Here is a 20,215-nt window from a genome sequence, read left to right on the forward strand (position 1 = left end):
AATGGACTTCAATAAGGGTAATGTGAACACAGACTAAGGCTGCCTCTCTTGGTCAATCTTCCCCAATATCTATGCAGGTATTTAAGGCTCTTACATGCCCTTTGTTGCATCGTGAAGCTCTCACCAGGCCGGACGTTCTGCTGCAGTCACTTTGTAGAGTCAGAATCGCCTGCAGGGTGTCAGGAATATGACCGAGCTGTCTCCATTCATTTCTTGCTATGTCCGTCTCCTCTTCTGACCCATCTGCATTCTCTCCAGATCTGAGACATGAGACCTCCATTGCCGATCATCATACACATCGTCCTCCATATGAGTAGACTGGCTGAATGCAACAGGAACATCACATCTGACCCCAGGATCCCACATCACAGAAGGTAGGGCCATCACTTGGCTAATCCCATAAGCAAGTAGATTATCCCTCAGAAATAAGGAAATCGGGGACACCCTCAGATTTTGGGAACCTGGGAGATTATAATATGGAATTCTTAGATGAACCTAGTATGAGCTCCATAGAACCTAGGACAAGGTCCCAGCACAGCAGGGGGTCAGGCATCCCAGAAGGTGTGAAATTGGCCACAGAGAATGAGGACATTGACTGTTATGCGAAGAGCACTGTCTCTGTACACAGCGGGGGGGCAGGCCACTCTACAGATTACATACCCTGATAACATGAGTGCCAATGAAAAGAAAAATGCAAAGAAAGATCTCCTCAAAGCCCATGCTGAGACCCTGTTTGCTGATTACACATCAAACCAAAGAATGACTAACCTCATTATGCACACCGATTATATAAGAGCCTGGCAGCATGCAATATGTGACTGCTACAAGAGTACAACAACAGAAGAGGCGGATACAGGCAAAATAACAATCAGAATAAAAAACCCACAAGGGGCCGGCGAAGTGATTCTCACAACAACCATTTTTAATAATGGGACTTTAATGATTCAAGGAAGAGAAGATAGGCTTCACCAATATATAGAAAAATTCCCAGAAATCAAGAATCAGGCACAACTAAAAAGGGGCACAGACACAGGATCACCCACTGACTCAGGTGAATTACCCGTGACATCCCCCAACACTGCCAGTACACAAGCCAGCAAGCCCTCCCCCGACTCCTCACACCTCTCAGTAGAGTCCCTCACAGAGATTGTATCCCGGCTGGAGAGAGATTTTACTATCTATAAACACAATTATAACAGAAACTGTAATGTCAACGAACTGTCCAGCACAAATGGCGACACAAAAGCCATCCACAAACTTATCCAGGAAAACACAAATCTGAGAAAAGAGATAGCAGCCTGCCAGCAAGAGAATGTCAAGCTGTGGGATAAAATGACGCAGTGCCTACAAGAAATCACAGAACTAAAGGAAGAGTTATCAGGCCTGAAACTACAGACACAAGAGATAAGATCTAAGGAAGAGGGGGAGGAAAACACAACAGACTCTGATCAAGGCATCAATAAGCCAGAAATGCCTCACACATCACAAGAAAGCCCAGAACTGCCCATCACCCCAGACATAGAACCAGAGAGAACCCAAACAACGAGAACCTCAAACCCAGATATAGTCCTGATCATAGACTCCAATGGCAAGTACATTAATACAAGAAAGCTCTTCCCACGGCAAAGAGTCAAGAAAATCCACAGCCCAACCATTGAAAAAGCCAATACTGTCATTTGCAAGCCTTTCTTCACTACCCCGAAACACATTGTCATACACACAGGCACAGAAGATCTCACTGACCAGCCCCAACAGACAGCGGGCCAACTGGTCCAACTAGCAGAGAAAGCAAAGCAACAGTTCCCAGACAGTAGTATCATCCTGTCATCTCTGCTCCCACCAGAAGACATCTCTGAAGCTACCATCATGGGGATCAACAAAGAGCTGGCGACCAGAATCAGACAAACATCAGGCATCACCCTGGCACAACACCCCTCCATAGATAAGCGTCACCTATATGATGACAAACACCTCAATAAACATGGCGTCAGCCTCCTAGCGAAGGAATTCAAAGACTTAGTGCTCAACAGAGCCCCCGGGCCTAGACACCAAACAAGACAAAGAACCATGGAAATAATACCCGACAACCGCCAATATCCAAGACAGAACCCCCCAAAGATGCCACCTATCAAGAAAAAGCCAACCAGAGCAACCCAGAGCACCAACATAGAGACAATAAAGAGAATAGAGCATGCGGTCACTACAATGGCCACAACAGCAATGCACATAAACCAATACCTGGCCACACTGCAACCAACCAAGAACCCAGCCCGTCCTCTGCAGGACAGCTCATTACAAGGTTTACACACCGAAGATGAAATCACTAACTATCAGTAGTTGGAACATACAAGGGCTGAACGCCTCAGCCTATAGATCTAACCCAAAAGATCCAGACTTCATAGACAGACTAAAAAACATAGACATTCAAATCCTCCTAGAGACATGGACCCGGGCAGATGACGAGTCCCTAACACCCATGGGCTACAAGGAATTCTCAGTGCCCGCCCAGAAAAATAAGACCACCAAACATGGCCGCCACTCAGGAGGCATACTAATATGGTACAAGGAGGAGCTCAAAGAACACGTAAAAGCTACCAAACGTGGAACTAATCACATATGGATAAAAATAAGCAGCTCCATCCTCAGCGGCCAGCAGGACATCTATCTCTGTGCAGTATATATGCCCCCACCAGGGTCCCCCTACCACCACCCCGACACTTACGAGGTCCTACAAAGGGAAGCTGTCCACTTCCAACCCAAAGGCAGAGTACTAATATGCGGAGACCTGAATGCAAGGACAGGCACAGAGTTAGACTACCTGCCTCCTGACGACAACCCACATACGCACGGTAGTGAGATCCACCACCCAGAACCCACACAGACAAGAAGAAACAGCCAAGACAGAATTGTCAACAAGAGTGGGAGACAACTGCTGAACATGTGCCGAAGCCTAGGACTGTACATAATAAACGGACGTACCACAGGCGATCCCAGAGGACGCTTCACACTAAACTCTCAAGTGGGCAACAGCGTGGTGGACTATGCCATTACAGACGCAGACCTGTCAGACATTGAAGACTTCACAATCGCACCTGACTCCCATCTATCAGACCACAACCAGATCCTACTATACATGAGAACCAGGAACAAAACACCCACACATGAGCCACAACAGTCCGGCCTCTACAACCTACCAAGACATTTCACATGGACCAACCACCAGGCCATAGAATATAGCAACGCAACCAACCGACCCGAAATCAAGACACTGCTCACAAACTTCCATACAAACACCTATCAGCCAGACCAACAGGGAGTCACCAGAGCTGTGAAGGATCTCAAGTACATCCTACAGACCACAGCAGAACTAGCAGGCCTGAAACCAACCAAACCAATAAGACAAACCAACAAACAGTCCCACAAATGGTTCGACAGCGACTGCAAAGCACTACGCCATACCCTAAGAACAGCCTCCAACCAAAAACACAGGGACCCCAACAACAAGGAGGTGAGGGAAGCCTACAGCAATCTATGCAAGCAATACAAGGGCACCCTCAGAGAGAAGAAACAGAGATACCTCTCCCACAAAATACAGCAACTAGAGGACTCCCTCCAGGACAGCTCATTCTGGGAGACCTGGCACCACATGGGCACAAAGCCCAAGAAAAACTCTCTCCACATCCAAAATGGCAATATCTGGCTCAACTACTTCAGAGGTCTCTACAAAAACATCCCAGAAGAAGAACTAACTCCAGAACAGCAACAGATAATCACCAAACTGAGGGACATGGAGAAAGTCATCAAAGACTTCCAGAACCCTCTGGACTCGCCAATCACCATAAAAGATATACAGGAAAGAATTGCCCTGCTGAAAGGCAAAACGGCCAGTGGCCCTGACGGCATCCTACCAGAGATGATCAAATACAGCCCTTCAGCAATACACGCGGCACTGGCAAAGCTATTCACCCTCGTGCTCAATGCTGGACACTTCCCCGAAGACTGGAACAAAGGCCTCATAACCCCCATCTACAAGAATGGGGACCAATATGACCCCAACAACTACAGAGGGATCTGCGTCAGCAGCACATAGCTAGGGAAACTGTTCAACAGCATCATCAATAACAGAATCCTCACCTTCCTCACACAACACGGGGTCCTCAGCAAGAGCCAAGCAGGGTTCATGCCAAACCACCGCACCACAGACCATATCTACACCCTGCACAGCCTCATCAAGACGCACGTCCACAACACCAGAAGAGGCAAGATATTCGCCTGCTTCGTGGACTTTAAGAAGGCGTTTGATTCAGTATGGCACCCAGGCCTACTCCTAAAACTCCTAGAGAGTGGAATAGGAGGAAGAACGTACGACGTCATCAAGAGCTCCTACACCGGAAACCAGTGCAGTGTGAAGGTGAATGGGAAAAGGACCGCATACTTCCAACAGGCCCGAGGGGTCAGACAAGGCTGTAGCCTGAGCCCAACGCTCTTCAACATCTATATCAATGAACTGGCTACAGCCCTGGAGGCCTCACCAACCCCAGGCCTCACCCTGAACAATCGAGAGGTGAAGTTCCTGCTATACGCCGATGACCTCCTACTCCTGGCCCCCACCGAGAAAGACCTCCAAGAAAGCCTGTCAGTGCTGGAAAAATTCAGCACCACATGGGCCCTACCCATCAACCAGAAGAAGACCAAAGTCATGGTATTCCAGAAGAAGGGCCACAATAAAGCCTCCACCACCCCACAATTCACACTGAACGGCTCCACACTGGAGAAAACCAACAGCTACACCGACCTGGGGCTGGAGCTCAGCCAATCAGTAAGCTTCAAAGCAGCAATAGAAACCCTGAAAGCAAAAGCCTGCAGAACCTTCTACGCCATCAGAAGACAACTGTACCACCTCAAACCACCGGTGAGGGTCTGGCTGAAGATATTTGATGCTGTCATCTCCCCGATCCTTCTCTATGGCAGTGAGGTTTGGGGCCCAGCCACCTACCCAGACCAGTCAAGGTGGGATTCCAGCCCAACAGAGAACTTCCACCTGGAGTTCTGCAAATACCTGCTACATGTCCATCGCAACACCTCCAACATGGCCTGCAGGGCAGAGCTAGGCAGACTCCCCCTATGGCTCACCATACAGAAGAGGGCGCTAGCTTTCCAGGCACACATCCAGGGGAGCAAGCCCGACTCCTACCACCACCAAGCATGGCTAAGCCACCTGAGCAAACCAGACATTCAACAACCAAACAGCAGCCAACCACCAAACCAAAAACACCAACAGATGATAACCAAGGCCGAAATAAAGGCGACCACAGAGGCAAACAGAGAGCGGTACATTGAAGAATGGAGAAACAAAATAAATAACTCCAAGAAACTCACCGTGTACCAATCCCTACAAAGGGACTACACCATGGCCACCTACCTGGAGAGAATACGCCACCCCAAGCACAGACAGACCCTGAGCCGATACAGACTGAGCGCCCACAACCTAGAGATAGAGACGGGGCGATACAGGCAGACGTACAAGCCACGGGAGAAGAGACTGTGCCAGCACTGTGACCAGGGGGTCCTAGAAGACGAGACCCACTTCCTGCTACACTGCACCAAATACTCAGCTATGAGGGCCGTCTACTACCAAAGACTCTCTGCCCACATCCCAGACTGGGAGAAGAGGAAACTCTACATCCTACTGGGAGAAGAAGAGGCCACTGTGGAGATCGCTGCCCAATACGTGTCCAGCTGTCACCAAACCAGAGGAAGATGAGACTCCATGGACTGTTATATTTATCCCAATACACCCGCCCCGCCCCCACCTCCCCATATAGCAGTCACCAACGAAGAGGAAGATGAGACTCCGCGGACTGTTATATTTATCCCAATACACCCGCCCCACCCACCCCCACCCCCACCCCCACCTCCCCATATAGCAGTCACCAACGAAGAGGAAGATGAGACTCCATGGACTGTTATAACCGAACCCCCCCCCCCCATACCCACCACCCACCCATCACCCACCCAACCCAACTCCCCCCCCCACCCACCCACTTTACTAGCTTTGGCAATGCCAAACACCTATTCGGACGTGCCAATAAAGCATTTTTTGATTTGATTTGATTTGAGTCGCTGCCCAGCCTCATAGAAATTCAGTATGGATGAGCAGTGTGACCAGTAACCTAACTGGGACCCAGGACGTCCTGCGGCCATAGACACCTACAAACACAAGTCCAACTGGGGAGGGATAATTCACTGGTCTTCTACCACTTCACCATGTCTCCCACCACAATCACATGACAGTAGACCCGGGGGGAGACAAGGACTCTCAGACTTACAGATGATTATGACACCAACAACCCCCTATTTGCTTTGTAGCCCCCCACAATCCCATGACGGGAGACCAGGACTCCTAGCATTACACATGACTATGATGCTTTCAGCTCCAGGTCCCTGCTCAGTGTTTGGGCTAGGAAATATGGCCGACCTACTGTCCATGATACACCATGTCCTGCACAGAGAATCTATACTGTATAACTGCAGCATATAGAAGTAATATAATAACCCAGGGTACAAACCTTGTACAGACTGTATTACCTGTGCAGACTGTTTGTTCCTCCTCCATATTGACCCCTTTATATAAATTAGTATGTGCTACCCCATGGCTTGTCCTGAAGAGAGCGTATTATATAGGCAATGATATTCAGGCAAATACATTATATATATCAGACCGGGATAAACAAGACCACAAGATATATTTATTAATATACAAATATATAAAAGCATCCCTGAGGCCCAAGAATCCATCATCATCCTCATCATCATCATCCTCCTCATCCTCCTAGTATTAATATTATTACTATACCTGCAGTAAAATCACAGAATATCACTGATACACCATATTGGACAGAGACACATTTATATCTAGTAGGAACCTTCCCATTTCTTGTCTTCTGTCTCCTGATTTGTTATGGGATTTTTCCTGCAGTGATCCCGTTCTTTTCATCTGTTATATAAAAGAAATAGCAATAAATCAGCCCCGCACATCTCCGCACATAGACGGGACACCGCCATCGTCTCCTGTGACACAATCACTTCCCCTTACCCTTCATATGTATTTGAGACAATTGCTGATACCTGACAGCGTACTCAAGCCCAGGGGTGTAGGAAGAACCTACAGGACCCCAAAACCTGGGTAAGGAATATGCAAATAAGACCTACTTGGTGGAAAAGAGGCAGTGGCTCTAGCGCCACCTTGTGTAAGGAGATCTGTATAGCTGATTGGGAGCTCCGACCAAAAGGTGGCGCTACAGCAAGCTCCTCTTTTCTGCCAAGGAGGTCTTATTTGCATCATGAGAAATCCCATAGTGAGTCTCACCTGATAGGTCACTTCCGTCTACGGACAGGTCTCGGGACGCGGACATCTGCTTCTCTAGCACTAGAGACCTGCCAATAGTTATCAGATTTCTCAGGTTATTCCAATACTTTGTTGGTTACAGGATTATAATCTATAAGATCAGTCCTCGTCCACGCTTTACATACCGGAAAGATCTGGCTTGGGTGGCAAACTGGCGAGCCTTGTCTATTTCTTGTGCAAGTCTCTTTAAATCATTTCCTTCAAACACCGGGAGGACGGGATCCTAAAAACAGGAAAAAAAAACATATTTTCTTATTCTAGGTTATATTAACCATGTGTAATATGTTATAATATAGGACGGCGGAAAGCGCATATAATATACGGCAGCCACTTGGTACAGCAGAAATGTTTCGCTCATTCTCAGCAGATTGTTCCTGTGAATACAGGAGTCACATACAAATCTGCTGCACGCAAATACAGTCTTAGGGTCAGTCCAGACTGAGGTTTTTGATGAGGAATCCACCTGGTTGATGCCTCTCTGCTCCTGGATAGGAGTCAGGAGAAGATTTTTTCCTTCGGGCAGATTCTGTCTTGCAAAGCAAATCCGGGCTGCCATGTGATAAAGTGTTTCTGGAAATCTCACCCTACAGACTCGCAAGGATTTCAGGGTAGGGGGAGATTAGTCTGACCGCCCCATGAATATGAATTCTTATCTCAGTGGGCCTGCTGTGTGACAACCATCTGACACTAGGCTCACACCAGTCTTCGGGGGGTTCTGTTCCACTTACAATGGGAGGAAAGAAAAGTCCTGAAAGCAGGAAACCCAGTGGACGCCATCATGGATTCTGCAGGTAATGGGTTTTTCAGCTGATAGGGTTTCTTTCGGGTTTCCAAGTGGACCCAAAAGATGGAAACCGGAACACTAATGTGAACCTGGTGTTACATGTACAGGCAGCTTTAAAGGGGATTTCCCATTTTAGCAACTTATCTCTTATATACAGGATATGGGACAGGCAGGCGTCTGATGTCTGGGACCCCCAATGATCAGGAGATTGGGAGGTGTTTTGCTCCCCATTCTGAATGGAGAAGGATAAGTGTACCCCGGATCTATTCATTGCAGTGGGACTGACAGAGTGGTCAGGTGGTAAGAGGGGAAAATCCTTTTGATCTCCTTTTACATAGGCCGATATGAATACTCCTAGACAAGTCTGTCCCCGATCTTCTCCCTGTCTACACCTGCTTGTGGTTGGTTTCCACGTGACCAAATACTCATTTGTCATTGATAACATCTTTTATGCAGAGATAAGAATCATCTATTATTGGGATCTCATCGCCTTCTGTAAACAGGGAGTGTCTGGGAATGAACAAGTAAATTTACAATATTTCGTCCCCATTTGTCACTTGTAGATGGAATTGAAACAAGTGTCAAGTGAATATCTCTATTGTCAGCCGGCAGGACCCCTACATTCTGTCCCCAGACCCCAGTAATACATATAATACATACATCCTCATCAGTGAAGCCCTCCGTCAGCATCCTGTGGGCAGCGAAGTGTCCGTCCATAGCTCCATGCGGACAGTGGTATCTCCCCCCTGACACAGCTGATAACTGTTTTAGGAATTCATTTCCTGATCTGAAGAAATAAAAAAAATCTTTTCAAATAAAACCCTGACTGGTGACAGGTCTGATAGTAAAGACTAAATCCAGAATGTAATGACTAAAGACGGAACATGGGGCGAAGCTCAAGGCAATATCAAATAATAGGACAAATCTTCCACAATGTCGGCGAGGTGCTGAGGATCGCCCTGTGGGCAGCGCACGTGTCCTGATAGGGGTAGGCCTTGTGGGCAGATAGTTTATTCACAACTGAATCCTAGTTCCTCCATTGTTTGTGCCACCCCCGGTACACGGCTGCCTTTAGTCCTGCTCAGATAGAAATAATATCTACAAGGTCCGGGGAGTGATTTATAGAGTAATTGTTAGAGATATTTCTACAATGTGATTGTATAACAATGTATAACAATGTATCAGTGATAGGATTCCTGTATACAATGTATCTCTATATATCTCTAATGCAGGAACCATCCAGACATCAGCAATTACTCAGATGTCCCTCAGGTCACTGGGATGACTCCTCACACCAAAGGCCTTCGAGGGGTGTTCCAGGTCTTTACAATAGACAACATCTCCTCGCACTCCTGTCCATCAGATGGTCGCACTGGTCGCAGCGGTCAGGGGAGTAGTGCAGCCTATTCATCGTTTATTAGGCACAGCACTGTCTATATTGTAGGGACTGTGTCAGGTCCTGCAACTCAGTCCCATTCAAGTGATTGGGACTGTATTTGGGGACAGGCTGAGAATGTGGCAATTTATAAGTATTACACAAAATGATATACAGTACGTGTGGGAATAATCACCCGGGATTGGTCAGTTTTTCTCATGACGCCTTCTCAGGATCTCCCAATGGACAGACAGATGTCTCCCAGTGATACGTCTCCCCTGCCCGCCAGCTTCTCCCATACATATGGCCGCTCTCACCGAATCCTTGAGTATTGTACAATGTGAGTCCTAGATCTCCACAGGACTTACCTTTCTGATGGATTGAGAGAAACTGCGTGTACTTTAATAGGATGGGACTTTAGAAGATGTTCTGCTAACAAGAGGTTAAAGTTGATGTCCGGCTTCCCGTCTGTCAGGAGGTAAACGCCTTGTACATCGGGGTAAGAGAAGGCTTTCTGGAATAAGACGAGACGCACAAAGTCTGTAAGTTATAATCTAACCAGTTTACGAAGGATTCTTCCACCATTTATAACCAGGATTTCTCTTGTCGTCATGTACAATGCAATGATCCTTTATGTCACACGTATGCAAGTCAGATTTCAGTCCCTGACTCCAGCATGACATACATACAACTAATACTAATACTGTGTAGGAGAAGTGGAAAAGAGAATAGTTAAAGGGGATGTCCAAGCTCCTGGGCTTTAAATACTGTGTGTGTCAGGCTGCCCCCTGCTGGTGGGGTCTGACCTGTGACTTGTGTAACCTCTGTAGATAATCACAGGCCACCAATGCTGGCATTAACCCCTTCAGTACCTTAGAAATTCTAGCAACAACTCCTTCAATAACCCAGACCCCCAAGGTTATCACCATTAACCCATTCACCCCTCTCCCTTTTCCACCAAGGATACTGAGGAGAAGATGATGAATGTGCTATAATGCCACACATATCCCTACTTTCCTGATATCTGCACCCCCAAATGTTATATTTACAAGCGTAGGAGGGGGAGGGGTGCACAAGCCAATTCTACCTATTCTCACAAATAATTTCCAATGCTATCTTGAAGTAATAGGGGTAAATGCAGAATGATAATGTGACATCCTTGTTATACTCTCACCCACCTCCAAGGCATGAAGAATACAGGTGTTTCCCCGGGGCTGCAGCCTAGAAAGCCATTGCACCGCATCTTGGCAAGCGTCATCAGAGGCCTCAACCAAACACTCCTGCCACGGCTCAATGTTCTCTGCAATGCTTAGTATATTAAACCTGTTTGATGTAAGGGTAAAAAATACAAACTATAATGTGTCGCTATAAAAATCACAGAAAATCTCAGTGTAACTATAAACTGCAAAAACCAAACTGGAAGATGAAAGACCTTGGAAGGATCCGGCCTGCTTATATGTGTAAGAGATCAGGCAAATGCTAATGTGGGAACGACTAATATAAGGAACAATAATTGCATCCCTCTAGTCTGCACTGTGTGAACATAGCCTTAAAGGGATTTTCCTACCAAAGACATTTGTGGTATATGTGACAATGTCATCAATGGGGATCTGCCTGGTTCCCACTGCTAATAAGGACTGTGACCCCTGTGATCCGCACCCATCTGAGGGAGATAACTTTGCAGATAGGACGTGTCAATTCTTATGATATCCCCAGCTCTGACAATGTCCTCACAAAGGTGACCACATCACGCGGGCTGGACATAACATGATGGGCCGCACTGTATAATAATTCATCTTCACCTACCAAATATTTCTTGGCCTTAGTTGTTCCCACAGCAGTGATATTAACCCTTTCTGCAGTTCTGCCAAAAAGGGAGCCATGGAGCTGGACGCATCAATCAGTATACAGACTTTATTCTCCAATATAGTACCAAAGAGCCGACGACTCCCTGCAAGGAAAAGCACAAGCTGGTGACTAAAATGGGAGTAAATAGGTGGAACAGGTTACAGTCAGGCTAAACACGACATGTACAAGGTGCGGCAGCTGCAGACTATCACATACAAGGAGGCCCGGAGATTCTTACATGCACAGAACACAAGACATGTAAAGGATTGATCTTCAGAGCCTTGTCCTATAGCGATGCATACAGAACTGGTCTTATCTGTGTCTGTGTTTTATACCAGTTACTATGCAGTCACCTGAGAGAAGCCACTGAAGCCTCTGAATGTAGCGCGTCAATGCTTTCTCTAGCTGTTCGATATATTCCTCCAACTCCTTGGGCTGAAACTGAAGATGCCTCACAACTCCCTGCAAAAGAAATCAGTACCTTATGTAAGCTATACGTTATAATAGGAATGAGGAAACTTATATATCAGCCAGGCTGGTACAATGTAAGGAGACATTTGCAATCACTTCTCCATTTTGCTTCTGTTCTGATGTAAGTTTCGGCCTCGCGACAGATGAAATATATATATACTGTATATTAATATCAATCTACTATAGCAGATATAGGGTGAGGTTTGGTCTACACTAATATATGTCGTGCAACCAAACCTCTGTGCACTTGTTGTGCAACTTCTACTTGTCTTACTACCTGCAAACAAAACTCTAACAAGTCTGGATTTTTTGCGGCAGTGACCCCATCACCGGAGGTCACATAGCGCCACACAAGTGCACAGACAGTCATTAGATGTGATGCTGCAATGCCACACGGCCGTGTCACATGTCACAGGCCGCAGCTCTTGGAGACTATTATTGAGAGCCACATCTTCTACGTTTGGCCCAATCTTACATGACTTTCTATATGTAACAGTAATGGCCTGATAGAGAAGATAAGTGACTTACATTGATCTCCACACTTGGGAATATAGTGCAGTACTTTGCCGACACCTTCTTATGTAGCGCTGACACCAGTTTTTTCTGGTGAATGCAGTCGGGGCCAAACACCAGCTTGGTGAGCTCCAACTTCAGCTTCTTTAAACCAAACTTCTTCAGCCACTTGTAGGAAATATAAAATATAAGAATAATGGCAGTGATAACAGTAACACAATGTGATAGATATAGAACATGTGGCAGGACAATGGAGCTCCTGGCTTGGTCACATTCCCTTCATATATTACTGTGAGCTTCACTTGCCAGTTACAATATCCTGGTTTATAAGTCAGATCTGCTGCCACGTAGGTGCGTCCGCCATACCCCGTATTACTGGGTTATATAGAGAGATCAGGACGCTGTAGGCTCCCCCTAGTGGCGGCTGTAGGTAGCCAGTATTTGCCATTAGATTTCTATATAGTGAATGTGGTTCTGTAGTAGTAAAGCCCCGAGTGTTCCAGTTCTCTGATGTGACCCCAGTACACTGACATGTTATAGGAGTTATCTATATACGCTGCAGTGCTCTCTTGCTGTACATTTCATAGCAGCCTTTGTGGGTACAGTATATATGCCCGTATTAAATTGATGTCCTACCTTATGGACAGAACATCAGTTGTGAGAGGCTGGATATCCCCTTTAAGGTTTCCTAAGCTACCAATCCTGGGTTACTGCAGCAAAGATTAACAAAACTGCCATAACCAGCCATGAACGTGACATGACATAGCGGCGGTCTCTGTAATACGTTCCATCTACGCTGCATTACTTACTGCCTTGGTAGAACAGTATTCTTCTTCTTTAGGTAAGACAATAAAAGGGACAGATTTCCTTACAGTCTTGGTCTTTGGATAATCTTTATACACCAGCCCTGTCAGAAAGAAACACATAAGAATCTGTAAGCAATTATATTACATCTATCTAATTATATATATATGTGGCTGCGCTATTAATCGTATACTAATACATTGCTTGATTATTAATAACGACATCTATATATACTTGATGTATTTGCTTGAGAACGCCTCCTGTAATAGAAGCTGTACCGGTACTCGTGATATAAATCCGCATCTATTCCTTGAAGTATATGTTATAGCGCCGCCTCGTTTCAGCTTTATTGACGTACCAATATCTTTCCCATTTTCGGTATAGAAGGCACTGATGGACGGATTCGGCTGTTTCTTTTGTTTCACCTTCTTGTCACTAGTCAGTCCCCAATCCTTCCAAGGCTGAGCTGTAGGAACACGATTATTCTTATTATAATTGAACTTATATTAATTGACACGACGTGTCGGCATCACACAATAGATCACAGTGTCTGAAGACGTACAAGATATACAGGAGAAGAGAGAAGAATTACTTATGGAATTATGGCATGTGGAGCATTAAGTGTGTGGAAACCTGTTTATAAATCATATAAAGCGCCTTCAGACGTCTCACAAGAAAATTTAAAGGGATCCTATCACTAAAATGTTTTAAAATGTTTCACCGCGGAAACCAGAAGACGCTCATGGACGCTCACGGGCGGACACTCTGCAAACCTATTCAAATGACTGGGTTTGAAAAGTGACTGCCAGTTTCCATCTCCCGTCCAGTTTCTCAGGCAGAAGACAGAAACCTGCAAAGTGGAAGCCGGGTGCCGGTGTGAACCCGCCCTAAGTCTTTATTTGTATCTAGAACATAAAAGAAAATCTGGAGGATTTTGTGGATGAAATATCGAAAAGTTTCAGAATAAAACAGAAGATATTGTCACATTTGTCTCCATACATTATGCATGGTCCTGTGAATGAGGCCTAGGAATTACTGTAATTCGCTAATGAGGTGTCACATATATTGTGCAGTAATATTAGTAATGTATAGTCTCTAATATAAGAATGTGGAGGATCAAATACCTGGAGGAATATCAGCCTTGGCGCTGTTTGGTCGCCACATCAATGCTTTCATGTTAGGATCCTTCTTTCCTTCTTCATCGTCCCTAATACCCTGGAAATCAGATAACATGGCGGCTTATGGAGAGTAATAAGTACATGTACTAATATCCACAGCATGATTTGTGAGAGAAACAACAGAGAAGGTTCATTGCTGCAAGTGTAGGACAGAATGTAAGTGTAGAGCGGCACAGACACCATGTCCAGGACTGTCCGCTGTTACAGGCAATGCAGGTGATGCAACGGGAGGGAATATCCTCCTGTTCCCAGGCTGTCAGTAAATCAGCTTTGCTAGTTCTCTTTACTGTGCAGACCAACCAAGAGAAGGAAATTCTTCATACTGCACTTTATGCCTACTGAAAGATGTAGGCAGTAGCACGGTGCAGCCTGCAATCCAAGGGCCTGGTATATGTATATATATGACACACATTATATCTGTTCGGCCATCTTTTACTCCTTGCAGCACTGACAGAAAACAACAGTCTGATAGTACGAGCCCAGTAATATTCTCCCATACACCACCGACTGGTCAGGGTCAGCACTCATGAGACCAGTGTATTCTTTCAGTGCTACAAACTGCAGAATATCCCCACATATCTACGATGAAAGGCTACACACCATTCGAGCAAGTGTCAGAGCTGTTGGCTTTGGTAACGGAAGTTTTTTTGGCTTCTGCTTCTCCTTCTGATGTGAGACCGCTGGAGCGTCTGATGGAGTCAGGGTTTCATCTCTGGTCCCTGCGCGATGTTTTACTGATTCCACCAGGTAAGCGCACTGCAAAAGAACAAGACAAACCCATTTTATTAGTATATTTCTGTGGCGCACCGATGAGGCTCTGGTCACCTCCACAGCATTGGTGTCCAACAAAGAACTGCAATAGACATTGACAATAGGTGACTCCGTTATCATGTCATACAGAAGAGCAGATCCAACCTGCACACACACATAAGATAGTACGGACCTTGTTTGAGTAGTTCACTGCTTTCTCCATCTCAGACACAAGTAAACTTATGTCATCACTTTCAATCACACCTGTAAAAGTAGCAGAAAAATATATCAGGAAGTATGGGGAGAAAGCGATTAAAGATGTCGCATCTGATGTCGTGACAAACCAAGATCCCTGCTGCAGGCGGGGTGAATACAAATGTACTTTACTGCTGCGGTCATGATGTGTTGTAAGGACCTTATGCAGTCATTTTCCCAGTTTAGACACTTACCTAATAACCACAGGATAGGGGGTATGTGTCTGATCATTGAGGGTCCGATAGCTGAGGGTCCACAAAGGTGTATAGAGGGCTGGTGCACATACTTGGCCACTGCACCACCATTGCAGAAGTCCCACAGAAGTGAAATGAGTGGTGCAGACATGGGCACCCCCCTATTTATATGTTCCCATCTGTCAGGCCCTAAGAGATCAGACATCATATCCTCAATGCTGTGGAAAGTGATAAAACCTCATTGATCTGCTGCATACTGTAGCTGCAATGATATTCACTAAATTCTGCAGGGAATCTCATTGATTTAGCTGTAGGAGTATTAAAGGGAACCTGTCACCACTGTCCTGCTGCCTTCACTATGACATACTGACAGGATACGTCACTACAAAGAGCTCTGAAATGCTACGGCCCTTGAGAGAAAACACAGTTTTAGAAGGAGTCGGACATTGGGCTCATCTTCCATGTCAGGTCTCTGGAGAGATGAAGGATATATCTACTCACCTCTGTCATCAAACCAGTGAAACCTTCCTCTAGTGACATGGGCCAGGTCCTGTAGAACATGTGCGCTGTCACGTCTGTCACTGTCCTCACCGGTTACAAATAAAGAGACGTGGAGCCGGAGATCACATCCACTGACGGCCTCTGCCAAGTAGGCATGGACTGTATTCTGTAGTGAGAAAGAGAAAGTCTCACTAGTAATTGTATTTGTAGGCGGCCCCTGATCACTGATAGGTCACTAATATGTCACTAACAGGTCACTAATATGTCACTAATATGTCACTAATAGATCACTAATATGTCACTAATATGTCACTAGTATCTCACTAATATGTCACTAATATGTCACTAATAGGTCACTAATATGTCACTAACAGGTCACTAATATGTCACTAATATGTCACTAATAGATCACTAATATGTCACTAATATGTCACTAGTATCTCACTAATAGGTCACTAATATGTCACTAATAGGTCACTAATAGGTCACTAATATGTCACTAATAGGTCACTAATAGGTCACTAATAGATCACTAATAGGTCACTAATATGTCACTAATATGTCACTAATAGGTCACTAATATATCACTAATATGTCACTAGTATCTCACTAATATGTCACTAATATGTCACTAACAGGTCACTAATATGTCACTAATATGTCACTAATAGATCACTAATATGTCACTAATATGTCACTAGTATCTCACTAATATGTCACTAATATGTCACTAATAGGTCACTAATATGTCACTAATAGGTCACTAATATGTCACTAATATGTCACTAATAGATCACTAATATGTCACTAATATCTCACTAATATGTCACTAATAGGTCACTAATATGTCACTAATAGGTCACTAATATGTCACTAATAGGTCACTAATATATCACTAATATGTCACTAATAGGTCACTAATATATCACTAATATGTCACTAATAGATCACTAATAGGTCACTAATATGTCACTAATAGGTCACTAATATATCACTAATATGTCACTAATATGTCACTAATAGGTCACTAATATGTCACTAATATGTCACTAATATGTCACTAATAGGTCACTAATATATCACTAATATGTCACTAATATGTCACTAATATGTCACTAATAGGTCACTAATATATCACTAATATGTCACTAATAGGTCACTAATATGTCACTAATAGATCACTAATATGTCACTAATATGTCACTAGTATCTCACTAATATGTCACTAATATGTCACTAATAGGTCACTAGTATGTCACTAATAGGTCACTAATATATCACTAATATGTCACTAATAGGTCACTAATATGTCACTAATAGGTCACTAATATATCACTAATATGTCACTAATAGGTCACTAATATATCACTAATAGGTCACTAATAGATCACTAATATGTCACTAATAGGTCACTAATATGTCACTAATATGTCACTAATAGGTCACTAATATATCACTAATAGGTCACTAATATGTCACTAATATGTCACTAATATGTCACTAATAGGTCACTAATATATCACTAATAGGTCACTAATAGGTCACTAATATGTCACTAATAGGTCACTAATATGTCACTAATATGTCACTAATAGGTCACTAATATATCACTAATAGGTCACTAATATGTCACTAATATGTCACTAATAGGTCACTAATATGTCACTAATATGTCACTAATAGGTCACTAATAGGGGAATCATTTTATTGACTTCTAATATTAAAAAGAAACTCTAAAAATATTTCCAACAAGCAGGTGTAAAGATTGTGACTGACCAGATCCTGATCGGGAATACCACTCGTGAATAAATACATCCCCTGGGGTTCTTGCTTCTCCTTTTCTATGAAGTTGCTTTCTATTGCCCTTTTAAGTGCTCCGAGAATATTCCTGCTGCCTTCACACTCCAATGTCAGCAGCCACCTGGAAAAGACACCCGGGGATCAATCAGAGCAAAGAAAGTGACCGCTGAACAACTCCTATAGGAATAGTGCAAGCTAAGATATGAAACTCAGTAACAGATCTTATTACAGAAATCTGTTTCCTTCTCCACTTCTCAGGCAGTTCCTTTCTCCATGTTAGTCTATGAAGAGGGGAGGGGGATAGAAGAGACGCTCAGATAGTTGCTGCTATTACATCTGCTGTTCACTGCTAAGTTGTAGATAAGAAGCTGATAAGACACAGAATGTTTTCACAGTCCCATTGTCTGGAAAGCTTTGTGACAACCAAAATGGCCATCAGTGCATCTGACAACGAAATATGGTCTTATATTTACTGGTGGTCCCTTCTTCATTTTAGTACTATATACCACTGATTTGTTTTCTTCACAATATGCTTTTTTATTTATGTGACTAATCTCTACAAATGGTGGCCGTGGAGTATGGAGCCACATACTGAGCGCCCGGCACAATTACAGAAAGTCCATAGGTTTGGACCTACTTCCATGCGCTCTGCAAGTTTTCAGATGTGGCAGCAACCAATCCTTCTTTCCAAAAGCGTATATCACTCCCGAATCTGTAAGATACAATCTAGCAATTAGTAACTTTATTATAAGGTATTGACTTTCCAAGCATCAGATGCAACTTTGTTTTGCCAAATCAGGATCATTAGATATTCCACCGTGACCACAACTTTTCTGTAAGTCACATGAGATATTCAGCAGTGTTACCAAGTATTATGCAAATGCCCAGGAAACACATCTGTACTTGTATCATAAGTAAGCCATGAACAGAATATCTCCTTGTGATCACTGCAGGTATGTGTATTACATATGTAGTATATAGCAAAGGCGGAGCTGGAGAGGAGCTAGATGGAAGATGCAGGGCACAATGTAACCGGTGTATTGATGAAAGACTACAGAAAAGTAATATTGACGTGGAGAGGGATCCTGCCGTGACCACCGCATATAATAACTTACACTATGATGTTAAATAAATCCTTGTTTGCCATTTGTTCTTCCAGTAAGAGTCGCAGAGAATGCTGAATGTGGATAATGTGCAAGGCGTTGTCAAGTGATAGGTCCACGAGCAGCACAACCCTTCAAGGAAGACAAGAAAGGTAAGTCCAGACTAGGAACGGACGGAGATTATTCATCTATATATTTATAGAAGATAACACAATGGTTAATAAGAAGGCATTTCATGGGACGACCTGAAGAGGATCCTCAAGTGACAGATCCAAACACTATAGGGCAGATCCCAACACTATAGGGCAGATCCCAACACTATAGGACAGATCCCAACACTATAGGGCAGATCCCAACACTATAGAACAGATCCCAACACTTTAGGGCAGATCCCAACACTATAGAACAGATCCCATAACTACAGGACAGATCCCAACACTATAGGACAGATCCCAACACTATAGGACAGATCCCAACACTATAGGACAGATCCCAACACTATAGGACAGATCCCAACACTATAGGGCAGATCCCAACACTATAGGGCAGATCCCAACACTATAGGACAGATCCCAACACTATAGGGCAGATCCCAACACTATAAGACAGATCCCAACACTTTAGGGCAGATCCCAACACTATAGGGCAGATCCCAACACTATAGGACAGATCCCAACACTATAGAACAGATCCCAACACTATAGAACAGATCCCAACACTATAGGACAGATCCCAACACTATAGGACAGATCCCAACACTATAGGACAGATCCCAACACTATAGGACAGATCCCAACACTATAGAACAGATCCCATAACTACAGGACAGATCCCAACACTATAGAACAGATCCCAACACTATAGGACAGATCCCAACACTATAGGACAGATCCCAACACTATAGGGCAGATCCCAACACTATAGGACAGATCCCAACACTACAAGACAGATCCCAACACTATAGAACAGATCCCAAAACTATAGGACAGATCCCAACACTATAGAACAGATCCCAAAACTATAGGACAGATCCCAACACTATAGGGCAGATCCCAACACTATAGGACAGATCCCAACACTATAGGACAGATCCCAACACTATAGAACAGATCCCAACACTATAGGACAGATCCCAACACTATAGAACAGATCTCATAACTACAGGACAGATCCCAACACTATAGGACAGATCCCAACACTATAGGACAGATCCCAACACTATAGGGCAGAT

General features: G+C 44.3%; 1 protein-coding gene across 1 annotated transcript in view; it reads right to left on the minus strand.

Annotated features, from left to right (window-relative positions):
• Positions 1 to 6,809: 6,809 nt before the first annotated feature.
• The window catches only part of VWA3A (von Willebrand factor A domain containing 3A), a 31,684-nt gene continuing 18,278 nt past the window's right edge, over positions 6,810 to 20,215 (minus strand). Inside the window, exons 17-34 of the mRNA XM_075284873.1 lie at positions 18,997 to 19,116; positions 18,519 to 18,593; positions 17,858 to 18,002; positions 16,082 to 16,247; positions 15,325 to 15,395; positions 14,982 to 15,137; positions 14,328 to 14,418; positions 13,562 to 13,669; positions 13,209 to 13,306; positions 12,415 to 12,567; positions 11,769 to 11,877; positions 11,374 to 11,518; positions 10,746 to 10,890; positions 9,936 to 10,081; positions 8,853 to 8,979; positions 7,534 to 7,631; positions 7,370 to 7,437; positions 6,810 to 6,997 (exon numbers count right to left, since the gene is read on the minus strand). Coding sequence (XP_075140974.1) covers positions 6,960 to 6,997; positions 7,370 to 7,437; positions 7,534 to 7,631; positions 8,853 to 8,979; positions 9,936 to 10,081; positions 10,746 to 10,890; positions 11,374 to 11,518; positions 11,769 to 11,877; positions 12,415 to 12,567; positions 13,209 to 13,306; positions 13,562 to 13,669; positions 14,328 to 14,418; positions 14,982 to 15,137; positions 15,325 to 15,395; positions 16,082 to 16,247; positions 17,858 to 18,002; positions 18,519 to 18,593; positions 18,997 to 19,116 — 2,059 coding nt within the window. The 3' untranslated portion in view covers positions 6,810 to 6,959. The remainder of the gene's footprint in view (positions 6,998 to 7,369; positions 7,438 to 7,533; positions 7,632 to 8,852; positions 8,980 to 9,935; positions 10,082 to 10,745; positions 10,891 to 11,373; positions 11,519 to 11,768; positions 11,878 to 12,414; positions 12,568 to 13,208; positions 13,307 to 13,561; positions 13,670 to 14,327; positions 14,419 to 14,981; positions 15,138 to 15,324; positions 15,396 to 16,081; positions 16,248 to 17,857; positions 18,003 to 18,518; positions 18,594 to 18,996; positions 19,117 to 20,215) is intronic.

The sequence above is a fragment of the Leptodactylus fuscus genome, chromosome 8 (genome assembly GCF_031893055.1).
Source record: "Leptodactylus fuscus isolate aLepFus1 chromosome 8, aLepFus1.hap2, whole genome shotgun sequence".
NCBI lineage: Eukaryota > Metazoa > Chordata > Amphibia > Anura > Leptodactylidae > Leptodactylus > Leptodactylus fuscus.